This window comes from Coregonus lavaretus, assembly GCF_964263955.1.
Source record: "Coregonus lavaretus genome assembly, chromosome: 14".
Taxonomy (NCBI): Eukaryota; Metazoa; Chordata; class Actinopteri; order Salmoniformes; family Salmonidae; genus Coregonus; species Coregonus lavaretus.
Genome location: NC_140001.1, coordinates 17,294,922 through 17,309,731, shown reverse-complemented (window position 1 = coordinate 17,309,731; position 14,810 = coordinate 17,294,922). Strand labels below are relative to the sequence as shown.

The following is a 14,810-nucleotide window of genomic DNA, read 5'->3' as shown; positions in this document are numbered from 1 at the left end:
TTTGGTTAGCTAAACTAGCAAGTATTTTTGTTTAGTTACCATGGCAACTACTGTAGCTATCTAGTAAACGTGCTAGCTACTTCGGTGGATGTTGAACACATTTCTAGCGGCAAAGGAACACATTTCTAGCGGCACGTGTTAAATTATAGCCATGGTATAAAAGGGATAATCAACTCGGGGCTCTATGCGTTCTCTGGAAAGTAATGCAACTCCATGGATGGTCAGTTCCACTCCGCTAGCGTGTTGTGTAACACACCTTACACGTTGTTCATTATTTTCCATAGAACGCATAGCCCCTCATTGATTATCCCTTACATCAACAACCAAGAGCAAGTGTAAGATAAATGCACCGCAATAGGCCATGTCTGCTTGAATTGGCATTACTGAGTAGTACAAACTACACAATATTAGATAAAGTTTGTTGAAAGAAGCAGTAAAGTTTCCTTACCTATGACTTGGCTCAGACCTTTAATGAGCATAGCTCTGGCACAGTCAGAGTCCATTGTTACTATCACCAGTACCTACACATAGAGACAACATAAAACCTAATTACCTCTGAAATACTACAGTCGTCAATAGTGATGACCACCACATAGTATACTTTGTGGTGAAGTTCACATAGTGTAGATCAGGGGTGTCAAACTCATTCCATGGATGGCCTAGTGTCTGCGGGTTTTGGGGTTTTCCATTCAATTAAGACCTAGACAACCAGGTGAGGGGAATTCCTTACTAATTAGTGACCTTAATTCATTAATCAATTAAAAGAGAGGAGCGAAAACCCGCAGACACTCGGACCTCCGTGGAATGAGTTTGACACGTACTGTAGATTGTACTGTGCCTTTTAGCTGTCATGTTGAAAAAAAAAAAGATTAGCCGACATGTTGAAAAGAAAAATATTTTTTTTATTTTTTATTTTTTAAAATTATTTTAAAATGGATTAAATAAATACAATTCCTCATCAATCTACACACAATACCCCATAATGACAAAGTAAAAACAGGTTTTTAGATTTTTTTGCACATTTATTACATGGAGGATGAGCAATGGAAACAGGATGCACCTGAGCAATATCTTATTTACATAAGTATTCAGACCTTTTGCTATGAGACTCGAAATTGACCTCAGGTGCATCCTGTTTCCATTGCTTATCCTCGAGATGTTTCTACATCTTGATTGGAGTCCATCTGTAGTAAATTAAATTGATTGGACATGATTTGGAAAGGCACACACCTGTCTATATAAGGTCCCACAGTTGACATTGCATGTCAGAGCAAAAACCAAGCCATGAGGTCAAAGGAATTGTCCGTAGAGCTCCGAGACAGGATTGTGTCGAGGCACAGATCTGGGGAAGGGTACCAAAACATTTCTGCAGCATTGAGGGTCCCCAAGAACACAGTGGCCGCCTTCATTCTTAAATGGAAGAAGTTTGGAACCACCAAGACTCTTCCTAGAGCTGGCCGCCCGGCCAAACTGAGCAATCGAAGGGAGAAGGGCCTTGGTCAGGGAGGTGACCAAGAACCCAATGGTTACTCTGACAGAGCTCCAGAGTTCCTCTGTGGAGATGGGAGAACCTTCTAGAAGGACAACCATCTCTGCAGCACTCCACCAATCAGGCCTTTATGGTATAGTAGCCAGACTGAAGCCACTCCTCAGTAAAAGGCACATGACAGCCCGCTTGGGGTTTGCCAAAGGGCACCTAAAGGACTCTCAGACCATGAGAAACAAGATTATCTGCTCTGATGAAACCAAGATTGAACTATTTGGCCTGAATGCCAAGCGTCACGTCTGGAGGAAACCTGGCACCATCCCTACGGTGAAGCATGGTGGTGACAGCATCATGCTGTGGGGATGTTTTTCAGCGGCAGGGACTGGGAGACTAGTCAGGATCGAGGGATAGATGAACGGAGCAAAGTACAGAGAGATCCTTGATAAAAACCTGCTCCAGAGCGCTCAGAACCTCAGACTGGGGCGAAGGTTCACCTTCCAACAGGACAACGACCCTAAGCACACAGCCAAGACAACGCAGGAGTGGCTTCGGGACAAGTCTCTGAATGTACTTGAGTGGCCCAGCCAGAGCCTGGACTTGAACCCGATCGAACATCTCTGGAGAGACCTGAAAATAGCTGTGCAGCGACGCTCCCCATTCAACCTGACAGAGCTTGAGAGGATATGCAGAGAAGAATGGGAGAAACTCCCCAAATACAGGTGTGCCAAGCTTGTAGCGTCATGCCCAAGAAAACTTGAGGCTGTAATCGCTGCCAAAGGTGCTTCAACAAAGTACTGAGTAAAGGGTCTGAATATTTATGTAAATGTGGTATTTCCGTTTTTATTTTTTATATAAATGTGCAAAATGTTCTAAAAACCTGTTTTTGCTTTGTCATTATGGGGTATTGTGTGTAGATTGATGAGGGGGAAAAAAGCAATTTTAGAAGAAGGCTGTAACATAACTAAATGTGGACAAAGTGAAGGGGTCTGAATACTTTCCGAATGCACTGTACTGTACTACGAATATGGGGCTGCACACTTAGTGATGAAACCTCAGAACACACACTGTTGCAGGTTGCCGTGTCCTGTAACCTGAAATAAGTCAAATCAAATCAAATCAAATCAAATTTTATTGGTCACATGCGCCGAATACAACAGGTGCAGACATTACAGTGAAATGCTTACTTACAGCCCTTAACCAACAGTGCATTTATTTTAAACAAAAAAGTAAGAATAAAACAACAACAAAAAAGTGTTGAGAAAAAAAGAGCAGAAGTAAAATAAAGTGACAGTAGGGAGGCTATATATACAGTAAAATAAAGTGACAGTAGGGAGGCTATATATACAGGGGGGTACCGTTGCATAGTCAATGTGCGGGGGCACCGGCTAGTTGAGGTAGTTGAGGTAATATGTACATGTGGGTAGAGTTAAAGTGACTATGCATAAATACTTAACAGAGTAGCAGCAGCGTAAAAAGGATGGGGTGGGGGGGCAGTGCAAATAGTCCGGGTAGCCATGATTAGCTGTTCAGGAGTCTTATGGCTTGGGGGTAGAAGCTGTTGAGAAGTCTTTTGGACCTAGACTTGGCACTCCGGTACCGCTTGCCGTGCGGTAGCAGAGAGAACAGTCTATGACTAGGGTGGCTGCAGTCTTTGACAATTTTGAGGGCCTTCCTCTGACACCGCCTGGTATAGAGGTCCTGGATGGCAGGGAGCTTTGCCCCAGTGATGTACTGGGCCGTACGCACTACCCTCTGTAGTGCCTTGCGGTCAGAGGCCAAGCAGTTGCCATACCAGGCGGTGATGCAACCAGTCAGGATGCTCTCGATGGTGCAGCTGTAGAATTTTTTGAGGATCTGAGGACCCATGCCAAATCTTTTTAGTCTCCTGAGGGGGAATAGGCTTTGTCGTGCCCTCTTCACGACTGTCTTGGTGTGTTTGGACCATGATAGTTCGTTGGTGATGTGGACACCAAGGAACTTGAAGCTCTCAACCTGTTCCACTACAGCCCCGTCGATGAGAATGGGGGCGTGCTCAGTCCTCTTTTTTTTCCTGTAGTCCACAATCATCTCCTTTGTCTTGGTCACGTTGAGGGAGAGGTTGTTGTCCTGGCACCACACGGCCAGATCTCTGACCTCCTCCCTATAGGCTGTCTCATCGTTGTCGGTGATCAGGCCTACCACTGTTGTGTCGTCGGCAAACTTAATGATGGTGTTGGAGTCGTGCCTGGCCATGCAGTCATGGGTGAACAGAGAGTACAGGAGGGGACTGAGCACGCACCCCTGAGGGGCCCCCGTGTTGAGGATCAGTGTGGCAGATGTGTTGTTACCTACCCTTACCACCTGGGGGCGGCCCGTCAGGAAGTAGCATCTGTAGTGGTAGAAAATGCCAAGGAATGTACCTCTGCTATGAAAAGTACATGACATTATCTCCCTAGTCTTACCCCCACACTGGTCATAGGCCAAGAGTTGACTTACTGTTTGTAGACTGGAGAGATCTGCTCGGCTGGGAGATGGGAGGAGGCCAGACAGATCTGGGTCAGGCTGGGCTTGGGAGAGTTGGTGAGGGGCAGGTCCATCTCCGTCTGAGTAGGCAACATCAAATGATCTGAGGAGAGAAATTTGAATTATTCACACATGGATTTGGTTACACCGTATGTCGATAATACACTGTACAGTGTAAGTAGCCATTTTGTTTATTCACTGACTCTTGACACATGAGAAACAGTGAGATCTACAGTAAATTGACAGTATTGTACCTAATGACTTGAGATCCATCAGGATTTCATCCATCTCACAGTAAGAGTCATTGACTGTCAGCCTTGGCACTTCAAACTGGGAAATGTCCACTGACACCAGTGCATCTGAGGGAGTAGCTGAAAGAACATATAAAACATGTTGTTATTGGAAATGCTAATTTCTTCTCAATGACTTACCTGGCTAAAGGTTAAATAAAAAGATGACACGGTAAATGTTGGTCCTTGACAGAATTATCCCTCACCTGTAGTGAGCATATCCAGGCAAGAGGTTTGGTCCTCTATCAATTCAGGTAAAACATTCAATAGGTAATGAATATTTTAAAAGGGGATGAAATCTTCCCTCTTGAGTGTGCAGGTGTCCAATTCAACAGGTAGCATCAGAGACTATAAGAAATTAATAACATTGTCGAAATAAATCATTCAATCTGGTAACTATTTCCTAAACAGATATGTTATGTCATCTTCCTCCTCCGTGTCCCAGTGTTTCCCCTATATTCATTTGCAGTGGCGGGCCGCTGCTGCTAAATCGTTGCTGCCACTCCAAGATGTATTTTTATTTTTTGTAAATAATTTTCGGTTGTAGAACAAATGTGGCAGTGTAAACTTAAATGACTAAAACCAGATATAAAGCAGATATAAAGTATGCATAAAAGATAAAGGAGTAATATATATTTTTTTATAAGATCCACAATAAACACTACACAGTCAGAGAGAATCAATTTTTTTTTAAATGTCATGGCAGGGTGCTAGTGATTTTGTTATAATGCTTGAGTCACTCAGATAGCATAAGAACACGGAATAAGCCATGGCAAAATGTGTAGAATTTGTCATGAGCCTCTCACTCCACCGGGTTACCACCTTAATTTTCTTCCACTCTGCTCACCACTCTCTCTACTCAGCCTAACTAGCTCCACCTGTCCCTGCTCTGCTCTGCTCTAATTACTCTGCCAGCTGCGCTGCATTACCCACTACCTCTCCCAGTATTTAAGGCCCTGTCTTTCAGCTCTCCGGTGTCAGATCGTCTGCAAAGCTCACACCCGGAACCTGTTTGCTCGCGCTTCTGGCTCACCCTGGTTTTGTGACCCCGGACCTGCCTGATTTTTGGATACTCTTCTGCCCCAGGAGATCCAGACCTGCTTCTGCCATAACGACTCCTGACTACTCTTCAATCCCGGTAACTCTGACCAGCCTTCTGCCTTGCTACTACGTATTTTGGATTTCCCTTGAACTGTACTGCTGCCTTGTTTCATTCCGCCCTGTTGTGTCTGTGTCCCCCCCCCCCAGGACTTCTGGACCACCCACCACCGGCTTCATAGGACGCATCGCTGCCACTGGGGGGGGCACAGACCCAGCACATTGGACGGGATCCCTGTTACCCCTGGAGCCTTCATTCACTCCCTACTTCCCTTTTCCCTTAAGTTTTAATAAACTTTCTGGTGTGACGCAATTGTGGTCCTCTGGTCGTCTGTCTGAACCGTGACAGTACGATCTGACCATTATGGACTCAGCGCACACTTTCCCCGACATGGAAACCGATGAGCATGAGCAGCAGTTCCAGCAGCAGCAACAACAACTCGCCATGATCATTCAACTCCTCACCAACCTTACCCCAGCCAGTCTGCCCACCAGCCCTGCCCCCGAGTTACCTGCCCCGGTCATTGCAGCCGCTGCTCCGGAACCCAAGATTGGAAACCCCGAGGGGTTCAACGGCGACTCAACCCAGGTCCGGCCATTCCTGACTAGCTGCCGACTTCAGTTCTCCTTGCAGCCAAGGACCTTCGCCACGGAGGGGGCTAAAGTTGGGTATGCCATCACTCACCTGACGGGCCGAGCTCGACTCTGGGGAACAGCAGAGTTCGAACGTCAAACCCCCGCATGTGCAACCTTCGACCTGTTTGCTGAGGAGATGCTGAAGGTGTTTGACCTGGATTCACCAACCGCAGAGGCGTCTCGTGAACTGTTCAGTATTCGACAAGGCAGACGTACAGTCGCAGACCATTCCATCGACTTCCGAACCCTGGCTAGACGAAGTTCTTGGAACACACCATCGTTGGTGGACGCGTTCTTCCATAGTTTGGCTGACTATATCAAGGACGAGTTGGTCTCCCATGAACTGCCTTCCACTCTTGATGAAGCCATCGCACTGACTGTCAGGATCGACAGAAGGATACAGACCCGTCGTCGTGAGAGGGGGCGCCAAGGTCCACCTACTACCGGCATTCGGAGAGATCCGACTGGGCTCCTGTCATCTACTGCCACTCACCCAGGTCAGCTTGATCAGTCTGAGCCTATGGAGATTGGGCGAGCCTCTCTCACTCCTGCAGAGCGCCAGCGCCGCTTCACCTCAAACCTCTGCCTCTATTGTGGAGGTGATGGACATCGTGTGGTAACCTGCCCTTTAAAGGGCCGAAGCTCACCGGGCATAGGGGGAGTCCGGTTGAGTTCAATGACCATCCAGTCCTCCGACCGCAAACCCCTGCTGCAAGTTCACCTCCGCCTCTCTGACTCAACTCACACCCTGGCTGCTCTGGTGGATTCTGGCGCCGAAGCCAACATAATGGACATCAAGCTGGCACGCCAACTGGGACTGGAGAACCTCCGTTTGACACCTCCTATTCCTGCCCGGGCACTGGACGGACACTTACTCGGATCGGTCACTCATGTCACGGCCCCGGTCTCGATGGGTCTGTCCGGAAACCATCAAGAAACTATCCAGTTTCACCTGCTCCCCTCTCCAGGCCAACCCCTCATCCTGGGTTACCCATGGCTCCGCCGGCACAACCCTCAGCTCGACTGGGTGACCGGGGTGATCAGGGAGTGGGGAGAGGACTGCCACCGAACCTGCCTGCTTGCTGCCGCACTACCCCCTCGGCCAGTACCTACTAACTCCGCTCCTGACCTCTCCAATGTCCCAGAATGCTACCATGGTCTCAGAGAGGTGTTTAACAAAGCAAGAGCCACATCTCTGCCCCCTCACCGACCGTACGACTGTGCCATCGACCTCCTCCCTGGAACAGCCCCTCCAAAGGGTCGTCTTTATTCGTTGTCTGCTCCTGAAAGAAAGTCCATGGAGGACTACATCAATGGCTCTCTGTCCGCAGGATTAATCCGTTCATCTTCATCTCCTGCTGGTGCTGGCTTCTTCTTTGTGGGGAAGAAGGACGGATCTCTTCGCCCCTGCATCGACTACAGGGGACTCAACGACATCACAGTGAAAAACCGTTACCCTCTGCCTCTGCTCACCTCTGCTTTTGAGTTGCTCCAGGGAGCCACTGTTTTTACCAAGTTGGATCTCAGAAACGCTTACCACCTAGTGCGGATCCGGGAGGGAGATGAATGGAAAACCGCATTCAATACACCAACAGGCCACTACGAGTATCTGGTTATGCCTTTTGGCCTCACCAATGCTCCTGCTGTGTTCCAGGCTCTAGTGAATGATGTACTGCGGGACATGTTAAACAAGTTTGTCTTCGTTTACCTGGATGACATCTTAATCTACTCCAGAAACCTGTCTGAACACACCCGCCATGTCCAGCAAGTCCTTCATCGTCTTCTGGAGAATTCCCTCTACGCCAAGGCAGAGAAATGTGAGTTTCACGTCAAGACAGTGGCCTTCCTGGGGTACATAGTGGCAGAGGGAAGTATCCAAATGGATCCTGCCAAAGTATCAGCAGTCACTTCATGGCCAGTTCCGGAGAACAGAAAGAAGCTGCAACAGTTTCTGGGGTTTGCTAACTTCTACAGAAAGTTTATCCGGAACTACAGTACCGTTGCTGCCCCTCTCACTGCTCTAACCAGCACCAAGCAACCCTTCACCTGGACCCCAGCAGCCGACAAAGCCTTCAGTACCCTCAAGGTGAGGTTCACCTCCGCTCCCATCCTCCAGATGCCTGATGTGGACCGGCAATTCATTGTGGAGGTGGACGCCTCGGATGTGGGAGTTGGTGCTGTGATTTCTCAGTGGGCTGCGGAGGATAGGAAGCTCCATCCCTGTGCCTTTTTCTCACGTCGGTTGTCCCCCTCTGAGTGCAATTACGACATAGGGAACCGTGAGCTGCTGGCTGTAAAGCTTGCCTTGGAGGAGTGGCGTCACTGGCTGGAGGGGTCCACCATTCCATTTCTCGTTTGGACCGATCATAAGAACTTGGAGTACATCCGCACGGCCAAACGGTTGAACTCCAGGCAGTCCCGCTGGGCCCTGTTCTTCACCAGGTTTAATTTCACTCTGTCATACCGGCCTGGATCACGCAACACCAAGCCAGACGCCCTCTCCCGTCAATTCCAGAAGGATGACACCCCCTCCAAGGACCCTGTGTCGATTCTGCCAAGTCCCTGCATCGTTGCAGCTCTGACCTGGGCTGTTGAGGAACAGGTGCTGGAGGCTCTCCGTAACCAGCCAGGTCCCAGCACTTGCCCAGCTGACCGCCTTTTTGTCCCCGAAGACCTGAGGTCCCAGGTCGTTCAGTGGGGACATGACTCCCGCCTAGCTTGTCACCCTGGCTCCACCCGCACTTACAACCTGCTCGCCCAGAGGTTCTGGTGGCCCTCTCTGAGAAAGGATGTACGGGAATTCGTCCAAGCCTGCCCCATCTGCAACCAACACAAGTCGTCCTGCCAGCCCCCAGCCGGATTGCTGCAGCCCCTGCCTGTGCCCAGACGTCCCTGGTCTCACATCGCCCTTGACTTTGTCACGGGGCTGCCCCCTTCAAGTGGCATGACCGTCATTCTCACCATAGTTGACCGTTTCAGCAAGATGGCACACTTCATTCCCCTCCCCAAGCTCCCAACCGCCAAGGAGACCGCCCAGGTGGTCCTGGAACACGTCTTCCGGATCCACGGACTGCCAAAGGATGTAGTTTCTGACCGTGGTCCACAATTCTCCTCCGCTTTTTGGAAGGAGTTCTGTCACCTGCTGGGAGCCACAGTCAGTCTGACTTCCGGATTCCATCCCCAATCCAATGGGCAGTCAGAGCGGGCTAATCAGGAGCTCGAGAAGGCACTGCGATGCATGACTTCACGCAACCCCCACTCCTGGTCGCAGCAATTGACATGGGTGGAGTACGCACACAATTCTCTGACCTGCTCTGCCATCGGTATGTCCCCTTTCCAATGTGTTTATGGATACCAGCCTCCTCTATTTGCCAGCCAGGAAGAGGAGGTTACTTGCCCATCTGCACTTGCTTTTGCCCGTCGATGTCGCCGCACCTGGTCACAAGCCCGAGCCACACTCCTCAGATCCGTTGCCAGCTACACTACCGGGGCCAACCGTCGGAGAATTCCTGCTCCCACCTACCATGTTGGTCAAAGGGTGTGGTTGTCATCGAAGAACCTGCCACTCAGGGTGGAGTCGCAGAAGCTGGCACCTCGGTTCATTGGCCCATTCCCTATCATAAGAGTGATTAGCCCAACTGCTGTCCGGCTCCAACTGCCTAATTCCCTGAGGGTGCACCCCACTTTCCATGTGTCTAAGATTAAGCCCATCCATGAGAGTCCGCTGGTCCCTGCTGCGCCTTGTCCTCCTCCTCCACGGCTCGTCGATGGTGGTCTGGTTTACACCGTCCGCCGCCTGCTTCGGTCCAGACGGAGGGGTAGGGGTCTCCAGTACCTCATTGACTGGGAGGGCTATGGACCTGAGGAAAGGACCTGGGTGCCAGCTAGTCGGATTGTGGATAGGACTCTCATCACCGCTTTCCACCAACGGCATCCTGATCAACCTGCAATCCGTAGGGGCCGCCCCAGAGGGGTCCCTAACCGTCCTGCCCGCTCGGCTTCCTGTCCTGTGCCTGATCCTGTCTCGGGACCTGTCCCATCTCCCGACCACGGCCCTCCGGCTTCCTCCGAGGATGAGGACGTTCACTCGGACCGTTCGGAGGAGTTCTAGCCCTCCTCCGGCTCCCCTCCTCCCGCCCGGCGTGGTGTTGCTCTTGGGACTTCTGGGGCCGTCCCTTGGGGGGGGGGTTCTGTCATGAGCCTCTCACTCCACCGGGTTACCACCTTAATTTTCTTCCACTCTGCTCACCACTCTCTCTACTCAGCCTAACTAGCTCCACCTGTCCCTGCTCTGCTCTGCTCTAATTACTCTGCCAGCTGCGCTGCATTACCCACTACCTCTCCCAGTATTTAAGGCCCTGTCTTTCAGCTCTCCGGTGTCAGATCGTCTGCAAAGCTCACACCCGGAACCTGTTTGCTCGCGCTTCTGGCTCACCCTGGTTTTGTGACCCCGGACCTGCCTGATTTTTGGATACTCTTCTGCCCCAGGAGATCCAGACCTGCTTCTGCCATAACGACTCCTGACTACTCTTCAATCCCGGTAACTCTGACCAGCCTTCTGCCTTGCTACTACGTATTTTGGATTTCCCTGTAACTGTACTGCTGCCTTGTTTCATTCCGCCCTGTTGTGTCTGTGTCTCCCCCCCCCAGGACTTCTGGACCACCCACCACCGGCTTCATAGGACGCATCGCTGCCACTGGGGGGGGCACAGACCCAGCACATTGGACGGGATCCCTGTTACCCCTGGAGCCTTCATTCACTCCCTACTTCCCTTTTCCCTTAAGTTTTAATAAACTTTCTGGTGTGACGCAATTGTGGTCCTCTGGTCGTCTGTCTGAACCGTGACAGAATTGCAGGAAATTAGCTTTAAAACTGAAAGTATTTCTCTCAGTCCCATGACAAAATGTGTAGAATTGCAGGATACAAGCGTTAAAACTAAAATGCTCTCTCCGCCCCATGGCAAAATGTGTAGAATTGCAGGAAATTTGCTTTAAAACAGCAAAATGTTGTCTCTTTGGTCAGAGACCAGGCAATTGGCCACGCCCACCACCACGCCACCGCTGCTGAAGAAAATCCTAAAGGAAACACTGGTGTCCTCTATTATTACCGCTTCATTCAACAATGACTTTTTGCTAAACTCCTCGTCAGTGTTTGCGCAACTCAATATTAGGAAGGTCTCCTAATATTTTGTACACTCAGTGTGACTCATAAATGGAAAATTGCCTGTTGTTTTCTATGAGGATTTTTTCAATTAATTAATTAATTTCACTTCATTTCGCTTCCGGAGTTCACTGAATTGACCCTAACCCTGTTGCCTACATGAATATAGATTCCTTTGACAGGGTGTCTCCAGTGGTGCTGAGAAGTTGGTCTGACACAGGCAGGTTCCTCAGTCTGGACATGGTGGCTTTCAAGGAGGGCAGACGTTTCTTGAGCTGTGTCAAGTGATCAACAAACAGCACCGCCTCTGGCATGACAAGATTTGAGACATAAAATGCGGGTTTGGTTAAATTAGCACGTCCACATACAGTAACAGTCAAAAGTTTGGACACACCTACTCATTCCAGGGTTTTTCTTTATTTTATACTATTTTCTACATTATAGAATAATAGTGAAGACATCAAAACTATGAAATAACACATATGGAATCAAAAAAGTGTTAAACAAATCAAAATATATTTTATATTTGAGATTCTTCAAAGTAGCCACCCTTTGCCTTGATGACCGCTTTGCACACTCTTGGCATTCTCTCAACCAGCTTCATGAGGTAGTCACCTGGAATGCATTTCAATTAACAGGTGTGCCTTGTTAAAAGTTAATTTGTGGAATTCCTTTCCTTAATGCATTTGAGCCAATCAGTTGTGTTGTGACAAGGTAGGGGTGGTATACAGAAGATAGCACTATTTGGTAAAATACCAGGTCCATATTATGGCAAGAACAGCTAAAAAAATCAAAGAGAAATGACAGTCCATCATTACTTTAAGACATGAAGGTCAGTCAATCCGGAAAATGTCAAGAACTTTGAAAGTTTCTTCAAGTGCTGTCGCAAAAACCATCAAGCTATGATGAAACTGGCTATCATGAGGACTGCCACAGGAAAGGAAGACCCAGAGTTACCTCTGCTGCAGAGGATAAGTTCATTCGAGTTACCAGCCTCAGAAATTGCAGCCCAAATAAATGCTTCACAGAGTTCAAGTAACAGAAACATCTCAACATCAACTGTTCAGAGGAGACTGCGTGAATCAGGCCTTCATGGTCGAATTGCTGCAAAGAAACCACTACTAAAGGACACCAATAAGGAAGAAAAAGCAGTCAACAAGTGCTCAGCATATGTGGGAACTCCTTCAAGACTGTTGGAAAAGAATTCCAGGTGAAGCTGGTAGAGAGAATGCCAAGAGTGTGCAAAGTTGTTATCAAGGCAAAGGGTGGCTACTTTGAATAATCTCAAATCTCAGATATATTTTGATTTGTTTAACACTTTTTTGGTTACTACATGATTCCATATGTGTTATTTCATAGTTTTGATGTTTTCACTATTCTACAATGTAGAAAACATTAAAAATAAAGAAAAACCCTTGAATGAGTAGGTGTGTCCAAACTTTTGACTGGTACTGTAGATATTGTGCGACTTGTTTCTTTTAACTTACCCCTATTGACATAGACACATCTTATATCAGGTACCTTAGGACAGGATTTCCCTGATCATGTATGTTTGAGTGCACAATAAAGACAAATCAAGGTATTTTCATCATTATTCATCCAATAACAGGGAAATTACATTGACTGATATACAGTGTACGAATATATCCTCATGCTGATACCTTGGGCTCTTTTGCTCTGCTGTGCTCTTGCTAAATGATTCATTGCAGACAACATGTCCCTTGTCCCTCCTAGCCTCTCTTGGGAGCCACACTGCTTCATCTAAATCAAGCTGTGAGTTGGGGTTGGAGCTCACCCCAGAGGATCCCGTCTCACCTGGGTCAGACTAACGCTTAGCCTGAAAACTGACATCATGATGAGAAAACCCTGTCAGATAGTCCTTCAGTAACCTCCCAGCTGTCAACTCTGTTGAACTTTTAAGCATTCAGATTGTATTTAAACACACATACTGTAGGTGTACAGTAGCCTAGCTACATATTTTCAAATGAAAATACATATTTACTTCTGGTTGTCCTTTAGTCCCCAAGTCATCTAGTACAGATCCACTGACAAACAGTTTGCAGGTGGAAATCACATTTCCTGTCAAAACAAGGAATAGGAAAACATTGTTTACGAGTCATTATCTAACCACTGCTGATGTAATTAAATGAATGTTTAGACTCATTCCTATAGATAATCATAATATTTCAAATCTGTGTTGAGCCATATACATTGAAAACATTTACATCTACATTACAAAAAACCTTGGAATTGGGTCAACTGCTGGGCAGCTAGGTAGAACTGCTGGGTAGTCAGGTAGATTTGGGCAGATGATATAAATTAAAAGAGTCACTCATCATACCTCTGCTCCATGGTTTCCTGTAGGTGACCTCAGGGGGGTTTCCAGTGTGGGGGTAGAGGTCACTGCTGCCCAGATGGTGGGGCATCGGCAAGGCCAGCCAATTCATGGTCAACTTGAGACTAGTAGAAGCCTATAGATTGAGACAACAATGCAATGTAACAACCAGACCAAGGTTCAAATACTACTATACTTTAGCTGTGCTCGATTGAGTTTGCCTGTTGCAATGAAACCAATATAAAAGTGCAAACCCCGCCCACCTGGAACTCCAGGCAGGCTAAAGCAAAAGATTTCAAAGAGAATTTGAACACAGGTTTGGTAACAATACACAACACTAATTTATGTTAACTAGAAATAATAAACTGTGGATAAATCATTGGCTAACACACAGGCTTTAGACAGAGGGGAAAGGCCTAAGTAGCTCTCTCACCTCAAAAGCATAGTCGAGAGCTCTGTATTTGACTGCTGAGAAAATATGACTTGAGAAAGTGCACCCATCTTCAGACCTGGAGGGGGACAAACAAAAGTAGAGCATGACTGTAGAGCCAAGAGCCGAGTAGTACCTGTTGTGCATCATTTTAATACATTGGTCTTATCAAAGAGGCAGCCTTAAATTATGGATATTGGTCATGTCATGCTGTATTTGCATGACTCAATAGCCTACAATATTGGGTGACATGGTGCTTTGAACTCATATGAGCCAGTTGCTGCAGGAACATAAACACACAAACTAACACAGGTGTTTGGACTCTGTGTCGGATACAACAGATAAATCAAAGGAAACGTTTTTCATCACTACTAAAGAGAAGGGCATTCCGTCAGCCAAGGTTTGTTTGAGTTTCAAATATATTCAAATAACAAATGATTAATGCGAGCAAAAAAAAAAGGTCAAAATAGAGTATATTACTGTGTCATTTTTACATTTTAGTCATTTAGCAGATGCTCTTATCCAGAGCATACATTTTTTTTTCATACTGGTCCCCCATGGGAATTGAACCCAGAACCCAGGCATTGCAAGCGCCATGCTCTACCAACTGAGCTACACGGGACTACATCGTATTTTGTCTTCAACATATTAATTTGTTTGACTTCTGAAATGCATGCCAATTCAGAAATTATTGACATATTGGACAAGTTTGAGAGCAAAGTACAGTATTTTGTCGTAAATTAGGAGAAATTGACTTTTGACAGCTATTTTATTTAAAAAGAAGGTAGACAATCCTTTGGTTTGAGATGAACACCACTGACAATGAACACCCTGCAGTCTCCAACCTCTCCTATAGCAACTCAACTGGACTT

General features: G+C 47.4%; 1 protein-coding gene across 1 annotated transcript in view; it reads right to left on the bottom strand.

Annotated features, from left to right (window-relative positions):
* The window catches only part of shoc1 (shortage in chiasmata 1), a gene marked incomplete at both ends in the record, with an annotated part of 41,076 nt that overhangs the window by 26,121 nt on the left and 145 nt on the right, over nucleotides 1-14,810 (bottom strand). The window contains 12 exon segments of the mRNA XM_084176188.1: nucleotides 3,962-4,091; nucleotides 4,243-4,359; nucleotides 4,485-4,560; nucleotides 4,564-4,626; nucleotides 11,121-11,192; nucleotides 11,306-11,334; nucleotides 11,337-11,478; nucleotides 12,807-12,970; nucleotides 12,973-13,010; nucleotides 13,168-13,252; nucleotides 13,515-13,644; nucleotides 13,942-14,017. Of these exon segments, the coding sequence (XP_084032314.1) occupies nucleotides 3,962-4,091; nucleotides 4,243-4,359; nucleotides 4,485-4,560; nucleotides 4,564-4,626; nucleotides 11,121-11,192; nucleotides 11,306-11,334; nucleotides 11,337-11,478; nucleotides 12,807-12,970; nucleotides 12,973-13,010; nucleotides 13,168-13,252; nucleotides 13,515-13,644; nucleotides 13,942-14,017 (1,122 nt within the window).